This window comes from Lepidochelys kempii, chromosome 8 (assembly GCF_965140285.1).
Source record: "Lepidochelys kempii isolate rLepKem1 chromosome 8, rLepKem1.hap1, whole genome shotgun sequence".
Taxonomy (NCBI): domain Eukaryota; kingdom Metazoa; phylum Chordata; order Testudines; family Cheloniidae; genus Lepidochelys; species Lepidochelys kempii.
The window spans coordinates 1963693-1977974 of record NC_136387.1 but is presented as its reverse complement, the minus strand read 5'-3'; the positions used below and the strand labels follow the sequence as shown (position 1 = coordinate 1977974).

Sequence of the window (14282 nt, the reverse complement as noted above, 5' to 3'; positions counted from 1 at the left end):
GCCTGCCTGTATTATTGTTAGGTATTGTGACGAAGTGGGACTGTTCTTAATGTTTCCTCTGAATAGTGTGGGGGTGCCTCAGTTTCCCCTATGCAATTCTTCAGTATCTAGGGGGTGGGATAAGGGTGTATGATCATTGCAGAGCCCTAGAGGGCATGTGTGTGCAGGAGTCTGGACACAGAGAATGGCCGACACCCTGTTTCCTGGCAACAGATGGCCTGGGCCCTTCCCCCCTGCAAGGTGAGAGCTAAAGGGTTGGAGAACAAAGGAATCCGGTGACCTCCTGGCCCAGGAAAGGGACAAAGCCCAGAGGAGGAGGGGCTGGAGGGAGTTTCAGTTTGGGATTGGCTGGGACATGGAGTGAAGGGCAGACGTGGTTGTCTGGCTCACTGCCCCCCAAAATGGACCCAGCTGAGGGGTCCTGTTCTCTGTACCTACAAGCTCTGTGTTAGACCATGTTCCTGTTGTCTAATAAACCTTCTGTTTTACTGGCTGACTGAGAGTCACGTCTGACTGTGGAGTTGAGGGGCAGGACCCTCTGGCTTCCCCAGGACCCCGCCTGGGCGGACTCGCTGTGGGAAGCGCACGGAGGGGCAGAGGAGGCTGAATGCTCCAAAGTCAGACCCGGGAAGGTGGAAGCCGGGTGAGCTGTGTGTCCTGCAGACAGGCTGCTCCCAGAAAGGAGACTTCCCCAGAGTCCTGACTGGCTTCATGGGGAGCAGTTCCAGAGCATCGCCTGGGGACTCCATGACAGGACTCGCTGTGGGAAGCGCACAGAGGGGCAGAGGATGCTGAATGCTCCAAGGTCAGACTCAGGAAGGTGGAAGCGGTGTGAGCTGTGTGTCCTGCAGACAGGCTGCTCCCAGAAAGGAGACTTCCTCAGAGTCCTGATTGGCTTCACAGGGAGCAGTTCCACAGCATCGCCTGGGGATTCCATGACAGGTATATGAGTATGCCATGTAATTATTACTGCTGTTAGGTGTATGTGTAGCCAGTGCAATAGGTTTGTGTAGGACTCTCCAGAGAGATGTGAAGTCACACTCCCTTCCCTACGAAACTAACTTACTCTGTGGCCCCAGTCCAGCAGCGAGCGCCATGCAGATGTCCACATGAAGCCCTTATGTTGAGAATGACAAAGGCTGGAGGCTGGAGATGGCGGGTGCATAAAGTAAGGCTGCTGACGGCTAAGGCCACTCATAACCTCAGCTCTGGTTTATTTTCTGATTCATGCATTTTTAGAATTGTAACAGCCGGATCTTCCGGGCGGCTCTTGGAGGCACTGTGAAAAAGGCTGTAAGGAGGGAAGAGGAAGAGTGGGAGGCAGCCTGGTGTATAGGGGCACTGAGGGCTGCTCCAGACGACAGCAGCAAAGGCCTTGCTCCATATGGAATTCTCTCCACGGAGTTTGTCAGCGCCAGGGGATTTGTTTGTGTTTACAACAAGGGGGAAATTGTTCTTTAACTGATCAGTGGTTTTTCCCAGCTGGATACGGATCCGTCTGCCTGTCCCAGGTTTTAAAACTTAAAATCCAGACAAGAGGCATCACCAAAGCATTCCGGACCTGAAGAATTTATCACCCAATTAGGCCAACTGTGGAATGTTTTTACAAGATCTCCTCCAGTTCAAAGGGAAAAATCCTGGGGCCGTTCTCTGGCCTGTGTGACCCAGGGGGCCAGACTAGATGATCATAGTGGTTCCTTCAGACCTTGGAATCTGTGAATCTATGAATAATTGTAAAAAAATATAATTCATTCAATGTGATTGTATGGTGCCCCCTTGTGTGAAGAGGCAGAAGTGCAGCCACTGTTGACATGAAATGTTGCACTATGACCAGAACTGGGCAAATATCACAGCAAATTTTCCACAAATATTATCTGAATTTTCAGATAGACCGATTTCAATGTGTTTGTGCCTCTTTGTGTGTTTCCTTTCTGCTAACAGCCTCAGAAAAGAAGTTACTGGCAGGAATATTCCTGGACCCAGTGGACACTAGGGCGTTAGAAAATGTACGCCAGCTCATAAACACGAAATATTCATGTGATTCTGAGCACCCACACATCCAGCTCCTCCCACTCGCATTCATCCACAGAACCTCAGCAACAACCTCAGCAAGCGGCAGATGTCTTTTCAATATCCCTGCGTCTATTTCAAAAGTCTCTTCGTATGTTTAAGAAATCTGAGGTTGCCACTGAATGTGGGTGCGCCTTAGAAGCAGAGGGGCGTGTTGCCGAGGATGGTTGCAGGCAGGCAGCTGGAGGCAGAGGGCTGTGGAGGGGAAGTGTCCGGGAGTGTGTTTGGGAAATGGTGCTTTAGCTGGTGAGATCCTTGATTTCCAGTGATTCCAATCATGGAAGATGCCTAACTTCAGGGACTGAAAGCAGAATTTGACCCTCTGTCCTAAACCAGACAGGGCCTAGTTAATCTCCTATGTGAAGCCACCCTGAGCAGATGGGACCCCTGGGTGAGGTGTTGATAAAAGGAGAGGAGATATTCTTGTCAACTTCCTAAGCTTCCCGTATTTATTGCCCTGCCCTCATCCCCAAGCCACTTTTGCTGACTCTGGGCACTGTTTATCTGGGCACTTTGTTTATCTGCTAGAGGAAGACTCTGCACAAAAAGTGGTTTGATTGGTAAAAGGAATTCCTGTTAAGTGAGCGAGAGGGGAAGGCTTAACAGGAATTCCTCTTATCAATCAAACCATTGTTTGTGCAGAGTCTTTCGTTTAGCAAATAAACCCAAGGGGCCAGCCCTGTCCCTGATATGACTCCACCAACGCCATGGGTTTACACCTGGATTGGATTTGGCCCATCTTGCACCTGGAATTTACTGGCCTCGTTTTCATTACTTCCTTATCAGTATCCAGGTGACATGTACGCAGGTATTGCTCAGATTAGCAACAAAACCTGAACATTATGATGAGCCTCAAAACCAGGTCCCTATCAGCTGTAGTAGCAAATATCAAGCCCCCAGGAGGGGAAAAGATAGAGGGTGTCTGGGTGCAGAAACAATGTACTTAGTGAGCCGTAGCAAGCTATTTCTGGGTTCAAGGCTGGGGTTTGTCCTGCCTATCAGCCTCTATTATAATATCTGTGAGGACATTAAAAAAACACTCCTCTACCAGCCTCTCCAAGAACACACGTCTTCCCTTCGATTCCTTCTCTTACAATGCAGTTATCGATGTTGGGGGTCGCCTCTTCTCAGAGGATGGGATATAGAACTGACATCGGGGCCAGAGCAGTGATCCATTGAAGGGTTTTTAAATCCACTGTAAGTGTTAGTTGGGCCTTGATCCTCCAAACTCTTAGACATGATAAACTTTACACATGTGATTAGCCCAGCTGGGGCCATTGGGATGAGTTATAGGTATAAAATGAGGCATTACGGGACCAGCTCCTTGGTTTGAAATCCCAAATGATGATCTCCAGGTCTGACTTCAATGGAAAGCTCTTTGGGGCAGGGACTGTATTTTTGTTCTGTGTTTGTACAGCGCCCAGCACAACGGGATCCTGGTCCGTGGCTTGGGCTTCTCAGTGCTACTTCGGTACAAGTTATTAATAACAATATAGAACTGGTTTTGTTGGCTCCAGCCATCTCTCTCCGTAAGATAAAAATCCTATAGATGGCTAATGCGTGGAGTTCTTAGCTCACCCTTTCATTCACAGCTTACCACCCGGCACTAGAATCAGTACTGTGGTTAAAGCTCCACTGGGTATTAGGATAATACTGGGTCTGGGTTGCATTCTGATGCAGGTTTTAATGCGCAAGGGCTGAGCTATTCCCTCTTCTTCCCCTGTTTATCTGCAAGATGCGGCAGTGACGAATGGCTGCTCAGGCCTAGCGGTTGGAGCAGGAGTCGGTCGCCAGGAACCAGAGTCAAGGGTCAGAGCCAGAGTTGGGAGTGAGCAGGGTAGGAACAGGACTGGGGGGACAAGGCAGGCCTCAAGGTGATTGTAGCTGTGGGCAACCAGTGACCTGCTGCCAAGCTTACCCGCAGGCCTGCTGGCTCCCTTCAGCCAATCAGGCGACCCTACCACAACTCAGCGGCACCCATCAATCTGCCTGGAGCTCGGGCTGGCTAGTCCCTGAGCTTTGCTGACAGAGCTCACCCCTTGCAGGCAAGTGCATCCATCCACTGATCCCAAGCCCCAGCTAAGCTGCTGCCCCAAGTGGGTGCAGTCAGGCTCCACGCTGGTGCAGGGGGCAGGAATCCACCTGCCCCCACCCCTTTGAGTTAGTTTCTTGCACAAAGCCCCTTTGCTTTGGCTTTGCACAGAGGACCAGGATCCCCCTTCCTGCAAGAGGATGTTTCTGTCCCGCACCTGTGGCCACCGCCTGTGAGCTGAGATGTTTCCCCATTAACTTTGGGTGGCTCTTTGCCCTGACGCACCAGACTGATCCAGCCATGACTCAGAGTCCTCCTAGCGTTTTGAATGTTGTTGTCCACACCTTGGGCTTGTGCCAAGTCCCGTAGAGCCATGGGCTGACCTGGGCGGGTACAGCACAAAGTGGGCAGGGCCTGGAGAGCCGTATATTGGATCGAAAGAAAGCTCCCTGCGTGGGCTTCTTGAGAGAGGATCTCCTGGAGACAGGCAGATTCTGACTCCGTCTGCAATAAACAGCCATGAAGGCAGCTGGCCTCTTCCTGCTCCTCGGCGTGGGGCTTTACTGCTGCTCAGGTGAGTGTGACGGGGTCAGTCAGAAGCTGCTTTTCCTGCTCCCTCTAAACTTTCCCACATGCAGACAGTCCAGACCGGGAAAGCAGCCACTGGGCTGGTGGGGATCAGGGCGAGAAACCCGGGAACCTCTTCAATGTTCAGCATTGAAGAGCACAGAGCCTGACACCTGCTCGTAGACGGCAGCAGATGGCTGGAGGGTCAGGCTCTGTGTTCAGCGCTAGAGCGAGAGGCCTGCAGCCAGACCGCAGGTGAGCCAGTCTATTCCTGGGACACAGCAATGCCTGGAAGTGAAGCGGAGCAATGCCGCGTTGAATTACAGTCCCTGCGCCATGGGAGTCCGTACAGCCACAGGGGTGAAAGTCCAGCCCTTCCTATCAAACCGGCGATTCTCAGCCCCCAGCTGACTCAGTACTCCATCGAGCGCCGCACACAGAGCAATTCAACTCCCTGGGCTCGCACAGCTCTCTGTGGGTCCCAGAGGAGTTCACACAGTTTCCTTCTCCCTCCGCGCTACCCGAGTTCACCATACCCCAGCAGGGAACTCTGCGCCCAGGCCTCAGCTGGTGTAGATCGATGTGGCTCCACGGAGAATCCGGCAGGCGCAAGGGAACTCCCTCCTTGCCTGCTTCCGAGGTCACCAGCCGTTTGTCATCATGGGGCCTGATTCAGCTCTTGCTGACCCCGCTGAGATCAGCTGCGCTATCCGCACAGGCGAGACCATAATCAGGCTTGTAAACTGTGGCTGTGGCCCATAACCGAGTCTGGGCAATCAAAGGTCCCTTTGTTCCTTGGCAGCACCAGGTGGAGCTTGAGCGAACTGCCGGGAATGTCAGTGTCACGGGGCTGGGTCACTGTCAGGAGCCTGCTGTGGACGCGGTGGGTTTTCGTCAAGGCACAAAGGCAGAGCGGGGTGGAGGTGGCTCTGCCGGCTGGCAAAGGGCAGGTGAGCGGAGCAGGAACAGGAGTGAGATCAAGAAGGAAGGAAGCTGAGGGGGGAAGAGGCTGCCCCAAGTCAGAGGCATGGAAAGGGAGCAGAGAGGAAACTCAAATGGGGTCCTCCTCACAGGCGTGGGGTGGGGGGCCTGGAAGCAGCAGGAGAGTTTCTGTTGGACCTGTGCAAGGAGCAGGCTGGGAGAAGCCAAAAGCCTACTTGATCTAAGGAGTTTCCTTTTCCCCCCCATGTGTTTTAGGCAATGCCAAACCGGGTGGTGCTTCTGACGGAGGGAAAGAGGTAAAGACTCCTTCTGTGCAATTTAACTGCATATTCTTCTTTGCCGAGGTCATTCTGTCCCAGTGTCGTGGAAAGCCAATACTGCTAAAAACAATGAGGCAAATTTGCCCAGTGGATAATGCAGTGGAGTGACAGTCAGAAGACCTGGGTTCTAGCCCCAGCCCTGTCACTGACCTGCTGGGTGACCTTGGGCAAGTCACTTTCCCCCCTCCCTGCCTCAGTTTCCCTACCTGACAAATGAGAATAGTGTTGCTGCCCTCCCATTGCAAAGTGCAGTGAGATCTCTGATGAAAAGTGTTAGATAAGAGCTGATTAATCGTCTTAAATGCCAAGCTAACACCACCGTTAAGATCCCAATTGTCAGAATGAAAGTTAAAATGAACCCGCACAGTGGCAGCTACCCACGTTGCTTCGGAACTCTCCAGGTGGAGCTCTTAGCAAGCCAGGACTGGTCACAATGGGATAAGTGCAGAAGAAATTGAGGACCTGGTACAGCTTCGGTTAGTCCTCCTGCAGGACCATTAGATTTTAATTTCTGCAGTTCCCCACCAGCCTAAAGCATCCCCTTCAACATGAAGTTCTTTTCAGCAATGCCTTGTGTAAGGTACATTAATACTCCCCTTTACTCACACAGCCAGATTGTGGCAGATATATGCTTCCGGGCTGCCCCAAAATCCTCGACCCTGTATGTGGCACCGACAATGCGACGTACCCCAATGAGTGTGAGTTGTGTGCTGAGAACCTGTGAGTATCTGGACGCTTTTGAGTGCAAATATTTCAAAAGCTGCTGTTTTCACATGGGCCTTGTACAGCGGAGCTCTGCCATAAGTCCCCTGTTCATGCAGAAAGCCATGACTTTTGGCTTGGTGCAATTTTCGGGGATAAATTTTGCCATTCCCCTCTTCCCTGCTGATGCTGTCTTCCACTGGCCTAGAGTAACACTGGAGCCATCTTCACCGGCTCGTCCCATGCTTACTGTTAGCTGTGGTATTATCATAGCACCTAGGAGTCCCGGTGGTGGACTGGGACCACATTGCGCTAGGCACTGTACAAACACAGAGCAATAAGACAGTCCCTGCCCCAAAGAGACAAGAGACACAGGCTGATGGGGGAATACAAGGAGACAACATTGGACCAGTGGAAGTGGTGCACACAGTGTATTAGAGGCTGATCCAAAGCCCGCCCAAGTCAATAGCAAAACTTCCGCTGGTTTTAGTGGGCTCTGGGGCTGGCTCTCAATGAATCTGTGCGTTGTGGGAATCCCATTTCGGATCAGAGCATGTAGGTAGGTGTGTGAGCGGAGGGAAGCCAAGTTGTTCCAGCACATCTGCTGCAAAGAAAATAAGACTTAGCTGACCCCAGCTGCCTGCAGTCCTCATGGTCTGCTGTGGTCTGGGCCAGTGCCATTGCCGATAAAGATGGAGACAGTTCTTCTGAGGTGCATTGCATCAATTGAATGGCAACTGAACCCAGCAATGTGCCGACCAGACGTATGAGAACCCGCACTGCATTGGCAGGGGTAGCGGGAATCTCCAACTAGAGCTCCAGTTCTAACTTCTGGTTTCAGAGAGAATTCCACAAGAAGGGACTCCTGGGCCCATCTTCCAGCGGAGTTCCTCCTGATTTTCACTGGTGAAACTGAGGGCAGAATTTGTCCCATAGAAAAGTGAGATGGAAAAGACTTAGGTGGCCTTGGCCATCCCCAGTAGTCTGCTCTATGGTGACTTCCTCACATCTGAAGGCCAAAGAGGAGAGTTTCTAAGGAGACAGGAGTACAACATAGATTCAAGAATGCACCAGTGGATGGGACTTTAGCTAGGGAACCGGGATCAACGACCCAGCTGTCCTGGGGCCCCCACCACATCCCTTTGAGATTCAGTGAGCAGCTACTCTGAGCCCACTGTCCTAGGTCGCTGTGTCTGGCTGTCACAGGGTTTGCTACAGCACAGCATTGTCTAAAGACAACGCCCACCTCCACTTCCAAAGGTCTCCAGTGACTTCTAGATGATACGATACATGCAGGGGAGAGGGTTGTGTAGTATCCTTAATCCGCAGCGTCACTAAGGGCTGGGCCAAGAGCTGGTTCCACAGTGAAGAGAGGAGGAGGGTTTTCAAGTGAGATTCAAAGAGGGTCAAGTGATGCGGAGGGGTCCGGAGCGAAGGAAGGAGGAGATATGAGCGGGGGGGGTGGGGAGGGGGTGTGCAAGAACAAAGTGCTCCCTACCCTCAGAGAGCTGCCGGAACAGGAGAGGTGACGGTCCGAGGAACAGAGCGCCTGATCCCGTGGAGATGAATGAGTCTGTCCACTGACTTCAGGGGGCTTGGGATGAGGGTCACAGTGAGCAGGCTGGGGAGCAGGGGCACACGGGGCTGGAGAGGAAAGGTGGGGAGAGTCCCTGGTGGAAGGAACTGGATTCAGGGAGGCTGGAGAAGTTGATGGGAACTAGAATGACACTGGCCTGCATTTTGCAGTGACAGGGCGCTGGTCCTGCAGCGTTTTTTTCAGGGGCCCATTAATTTGTGCAGCCAGCAGGGACCCCTAAAGATGGGCTGGGTTTTAAAAGAGGGAAATAAATGATGTTACCAGTCCTCTGTTAGTTTGGGAGCTCCAGGAGTACAAGTTCAAATGAAACACCATGTGGTTTCACTCACACAGTGTGTCAGGGCTGTTGATCTAGACCTCAAAGCCCATGCAAAATGCCTCCTTATCAGCATTACACGAGAGATAAGAACCCTGTCCTTGGTCTCTGTAACGTCTTGTCTGGTGGTTTGCAGGAATAGGGAGCTGAGAGTCAGGACCGAGGGGCATTGGCAGAGGTCTGAGAATGGTAGAGGAGGGGAGCCCAGGGCTAGAATAGCAGGGGGGCTGCAAGGTAAGATTGTGGGGTGCTAGCAGAGCTGTGTATGAGACGGGGATCCAGCAGCAGCCTAGCAGGTGTGCTGAAGGCCAGAACTGAGATGTGAGTAAGGAATAGCTGGGGGTGCGGAATTGGTTAGTGGAATAGTCACTGGTCCTGATCTCACTTGCACTGGTGTCATTTCATTAGATCGCTGTTTATTGGGGTGCAAAATATTCATAAAAATCCACACCTGCTTGCGGCTTTTTGTTGTTGTTTTTTGGAATTTCTATGCACACCTGGGAAATGGATTTGGTTTCCCAAGGTGATGAACATGAGTATTTCAAGAGAAAACTGAACCAATCTGGAGTCAATTAGGCCCACAAAGCTGTTATTTTTTCACAAGTGCATATCTGCATTTTCCCTGCTTGTGGCATTAAAATAGTCGCAAAGAGTCATGTGGGGCAGGTGCAAATGTGAATGAGACAAAGTGGGGCGTGTTTACATGTGAAACCCCTGCACAGAACATCTCAGCGTGGGCTGAGTTTAGCTAGGCAGGAGTTGCAGGTTCTTGATTGCCAGCAGGTGTCTGATGTCTGCTTTGCAACAATGAAGTAATTTATTCTGACAGGAGATGTCAGAAAGTATTAGCTCGGAGGTTTACAGGAATTAATTAACTCATGTCCCTAGTAACCCCCGTCCCCCACCCCGAACTGCCTGCCGAGAAGACCTGGGATCAGCCTATGACTGTGTGTAATTTTAAAATGACATTTTAATTATTATTTTCCACCTGATGTTTCTCCCTGGAGTGGGAGAGTCTTCCCTGCCCAGGGGGTTTCAAGCTGCCCTGATACGTTTAACCTGTCTTTTCAGGAAAAGGCAAACTAATGTTCGCATAAAGAAGAGAGGAATGTGCTGAGTGCCTCGTGCACTGACCGCCTCTGCTCAGATGCCGGCAGAGAAGTGGGCGTGTGACAATTCCCGATGAAGACGCACACGGCTGCCACTGCACCGTCCTGCTGCACCATTCATCGGTTCATAGATATTCTCCATTCAATAAACCTGACAGCATTGCAGCCGCTTGCCCGGCTCGTCTTTTCCAGTTGAAAGGTGTGAGTGTGACCTTTGGTTTGGGATACGGGGGAAATCTAACGAGCTGTCAGCAAAACTCTTGGAGGAACTGCCCCCCCCCGCTCACTGGGGAAGAAATGACCGGCTTAGCATTCAAAAGAGCCAATTCTGACCTCCCTGACAGCAGTAAACATGCAGAATCACCCCCCTGATTTTGCTTTGGTGTATCAAAGGTTGGGATCAGGCCCACACACTTTAACCTGGGCGCTTTACTGGGAAGAGGCAAGACTGGCCTACTCAGTACTGAATCGGCTTTGCATTGTGCACAGAAGCAAGAGCTAATGGCCTGAGTGTTCACCTGCAGCTCCTGCAAACGTCAGTGGGACTCACGGGTGGCTGGTTCCTCTGCAACCCTCAGCTTCACTCGGCAGAAACAAATTCCCCTTTTTGTCCTGCCTCGTAACCCCTCCCGTCCGCCCCGGCACTGGGACACCGCTGAGCCCAGACATTGAACTGGGTGACTTTGGCTGTGCATAGTCTTTGGGCTGGTCCCCTGCCCACGGGTGAATTTCACCCCCCTGAGCAGCATTTCAACCCAGATACCTCCACTTTGACCCTCCAGTGTGCGGCCCAAAGAAACGGGAGGGCGTTGAATGCACTGAAAGAGGGGCTGGGTCATGTCTGGCCACTAGGGGCTGCTGTTGGACCACAACATTTTGATAGCCAGAGTTTGAAGTTGTGTTTAAACTGTTTTCTGTGACGCTGGCAACATTCTAGGATCTGCAGCTGGAGACTTTAGATTTAAATAGAAATTTGGGGGAAATCTGCACAAGGTGTCTTGCAATTGCCTTGATGCAATCAAAATAGGGTGCCTCTCCCTTCAGCCCCGCTAATTTCTGTTTCTCAGGTGAGCTGCGTGTCATCCTCCTGGCTGTGCACTGATGCTGGTTGCCTCTTTCTGTGCTGCACCCTGATTAAAAAATGTCATGAGCCACAACCCTTAATTACACTCCTGGCTTCCCCTCTGCCCAGGCTGCGGTGCTGGCAAACGCAGGCAGGCCCCAGTCCCACAGCTGGGGCCATCTGGGCAGGCCCTTGTGCCCACGTGGACCTTTGGTTCCTCACAGGCAGACTGGTGCACACACAGCCTCACTGATCTCAGGCATGGGGATCTGACTGCAGGCTTGGAGCCTAACACTGAAAGTGGAGGTGTCAGGGCCTAGCACAGAGGCAAGGTTCTGCCCTCTTGGGAGCAGGATCAGCAGACTTGGAAGGGCTGCCCTGGTAGAGGGAGAGCCCGGAGAGGACTGACATGCAGGAGGAAATGGAGATGCCAAACCCCAACCATTATTTACCCAGCATTCTCACAGCCTGTGGCATGAAGAGGCAGGATGCCACGTGGTTAGAGCACTGGCCCAGAACTGGCAAGATCTGAATTCAATTCCCTGCCATACACTCCCTGTCATTGTGTGACCTTGGGCAAAGTCACTTAGTCTCTCTGTGCCATTAACATTGCACTCCCTATCTCACAGAGGTTGGGAGGAAAACTGCGCTGAAGATTGTAAGGTGGTCAGAGACTGTGGTAACAGAGGCCATGTAAGAACCATAGATTGCCCTGTGGTCAGGGAGAAATTGCACTCTGATGTGATTGGCAAGAGGGAAAAGGGTTCTGATTTTTTGCTGCTATTAAGAGTTGCAAGCGTTCCGAGCTGTACGGGTACCTTGGAAACTGGCTGAGCGAGGCACCTGGTAGAACTGACTCTGCTACCTTTAATTCAGACGAGTCCAGGGTCCTGGACTCGCAAAGGCTTTGAAGCTGCAGGGCTCACTTGTGCCTGTCCAGTTAGTGGGGGAGCTGGCAGAGCAGTTTAGTTTTTACCAGCTAATTAGTCCTGACAATTTTAGAACCAGGCAAAACCCAGGTGAGGCTTTAGAACAAGATTTGCTACCTTTGGGGCTTGAGCTGCGCTGGGAGAGCTCAGGCAAAAGCAGAGGTCTGAGCTTCTGCCTGCCTTTTTACTGTAAGCCCTGAATAGCATTTCATTTGTATGCTGGGCAGGAGTTAGCTGCAAAACAAACCTTCTGCTCCGTGAGTATCCTGTGCTTCAGTGCTACCAGCATGGGTTTGGGTCCGTCTTTAATGATGTTTCCCTTGGAAAATGCTGGTGCCAGAGAAATGCTTTTGAAACCCCAACAAAAGCTCTAAAGACAATGAAACTGAAAACGCGTCCAGCTGGAGCATGGGGAATGGGGTGGGGGTTACGACTCCTGGGGTCTTCTCCCAGATCTGCCATAGAGCTTGTGTGTGACTGCGGGAAAGTCACATACCCTCTGTTTGCTCCTCTATAAAATGGATGGAAGGACAATAGCAGCCTCACAGGGGCTTGTTAATGTTGGTGCTTGTAAATTGCTTTGAGAGCCTTGGATAAAAGGGGTTATTATATGTCTAATGGGGCGTTGTTAAGGGAGCAGGACACTCAAAATCCCTTGGTTCTCGACAGTTTTTAGTTTACAGCACGATGAGACATTTTGAGTGCGTCGGCCCCAAAGTCCAGTGCATGATGAGGAATTAGACAGGAAAGGCAGCCAGCCCTCTCACCGTTCACTGCTCTGCAAATTCATTGCACTGGTGACCAGTGTCTACGGGCTTCTGTACACTTGAAACACTTCAGCACTTCAGTGTAGACACTACCCATGCCAGTGGGAGGGGTTCTACATCAGCACATGTAATCCACCTCTCCGAGAGGTGGCAGCTAGGCAGATGGAGGAATTCTTCTATTGACCTAGCACGGTCTACACCAGGAGTTGGCTTAATTACATCACTCAGGGGGGTGGAATTTTCACACCCCTTCGCGACGTAGCTGGGTCAATCTAATTAGTGGAGACCAGACCTAAGGCTCTGCACCAACACAAGATGGCTCCCACCTATGGGAATCTGTGTGGTACTGTAGAATGCAAACCGATGCCAGCCTCTGGCATGCTAAACATTAGTCAGCAGATGTCCTATCCAGACAGTATCACCCACCTCTAACCAGAGAATTTGACTGTTTATGGAGGAGCTGACCCAGCATGGCAAACATCAGGTCCCCGGAGATTAAAGGCAGGCTCAATGCTATGTCTACTCAGAGTTTCAATCCACTGCAAATTATGGATTCTTGCTCAACACAACCCAGGTGAACCCAGGCTGTGAGGTCCCAGATGTATTCATGTAGTATGGGAAAGGAGGTATCTGCCAATGTAAGTGGGGCATTCTGGAGTTTCAGTGTAGACGGAACACACAGCAAGCCTTTGGGGAACAGAACTTGTCCCTACTCCAGTCTGGGTGATTTCACCCCTGTGCAGAGCCAGTACTAGACCTGTGAATCTCTTCAGTCTGGATTAAGCCCAAATGAGAGTCTGTAAGTGGTGCATTGGCCCTGTAAACCCTGTTTGGAGCTCTTCGTAGGATTTACATGGTGCACAGGTGGCCTTCCACGCAGGGGTGAATTTCACTCACTGGAGAATTACCCCAGAAACCAGCTTCCTGACCAAATGGAAATTCATCTCTAATTCAGCCTTATGAATTACACATTAATCCAGTCCTTAACTGAAGTACATCTGTGCCACGGCTGATGGCGCCCCTCAAGCCCGAGATAGACAAAGGGGAGCCCTTTCGAATGTTTTCCCTGGTTCAGGAGGTTGTATAAGAACTCATTAGTAATTGCTTCCATGTCTGCACCCTGCTAGGAGCCAGGTTTGCTTTTCTGCGCCCTGCTAGGAGCCAGGTTTGCTTTTCTGAGCTTTTTTTCAGTTAGTTTCACCAAGTCCCTATAATGCTGTTCACATCACCAGCAATCTGACACACTAAATGGGGGGAAAGAACAAAATTGTACTTCAAGGAAGGTGGCAAATGGCTTCTGTTTTTGTCTGATTAGCTGCAGCCTTTCATCTGGTGTTCCAAGGGTAGCACTTCCAAAAATTATTGTCCAGGGGAGCTATGAATGCAATTTAAATGACTCAGTTAGGTGGGGAAACAGGGCTTGTCAGTACTCAAGAAGGAACACTGTTGAGTCGTCAGCCTCTCTGCCACTGCTCCCCTCCCACAGCTTTTCGGGTTGTTCAGCCAGTCAGCTAAATAAGAGAGGCAAAGGGGGCTGCAGCTCCCCTGTAAGTGAGGAGATGTAATTAAGCACTATGGAGGAGTTGATGGGCAGAGGACTCTGGGCTGGGCTGCATTGCCTCATTCGGGGCTCTGCCAGGGAAAGAACTTGCTCAGAGAAAGGTTTCAGAGTAGCAGCCATGTTAGTCTGTATTCGCAAAAAGAACAGGAGGACTTGTGGCACCTTAGAGACTAACCAATTTATTTGAGCATGAGCTTTCGTGAGCTACCGCTCACTTCATCAGATGCATTGAATGCATCCGATGACGTGAGCTGCAGCTCAGAGAAATGCAGAGCCTGCCCCAGCACCCTACTCTGGGATCAGAAGT

General features: G+C 51.2%; 1 protein-coding gene across 1 annotated transcript; it reads left to right on the top strand.

Annotated features, from left to right (window-relative positions):
- The first annotated feature begins 4514 nt into the window (after window positions 1-4514).
- On the top strand, window positions 4515-9820 carry SPINK1 (serine peptidase inhibitor Kazal type 1). The gene is made up of 4 exons (XM_073358110.1): window positions 4515-4676; window positions 5867-5907; window positions 6542-6651; window positions 9618-9820. Exons 1-4 carry the CDS (start codon window positions 4622-4624, stop codon window positions 9661-9663), a joined length of 252 nt encoding a protein of 83 aa, XP_073214211.1. The 5' UTR covers window positions 4515-4621; the 3' UTR covers window positions 9664-9820.
- Window positions 9821-14282: the final 4462 nt, after the last annotated feature.

Excerpts from the sequence above, each read along its gene's own strand:
- SPINK1 (XM_073358110.1), top strand. The coding sequence starts at position 4,622 with ATGAAGGCAGCTGGCCTCTTCCTGCTCCTCGGCGTGGGGCTTTACTGC. Across the intron at positions 5,908-6,541 it reads CTTCTGACGGAGGGAAAGAG|CCAGATTGTGGCAGATATAT; the intron begins GTAAAGACTCCT and ends TTACTCACACAG. Across the intron at positions 6,652-9,617 it reads GAGTTGTGTGCTGAGAACCT|GAAAAGGCAAACTAATGTTC; the intron begins GTGAGTATCTGG and ends CTGTCTTTTCAG.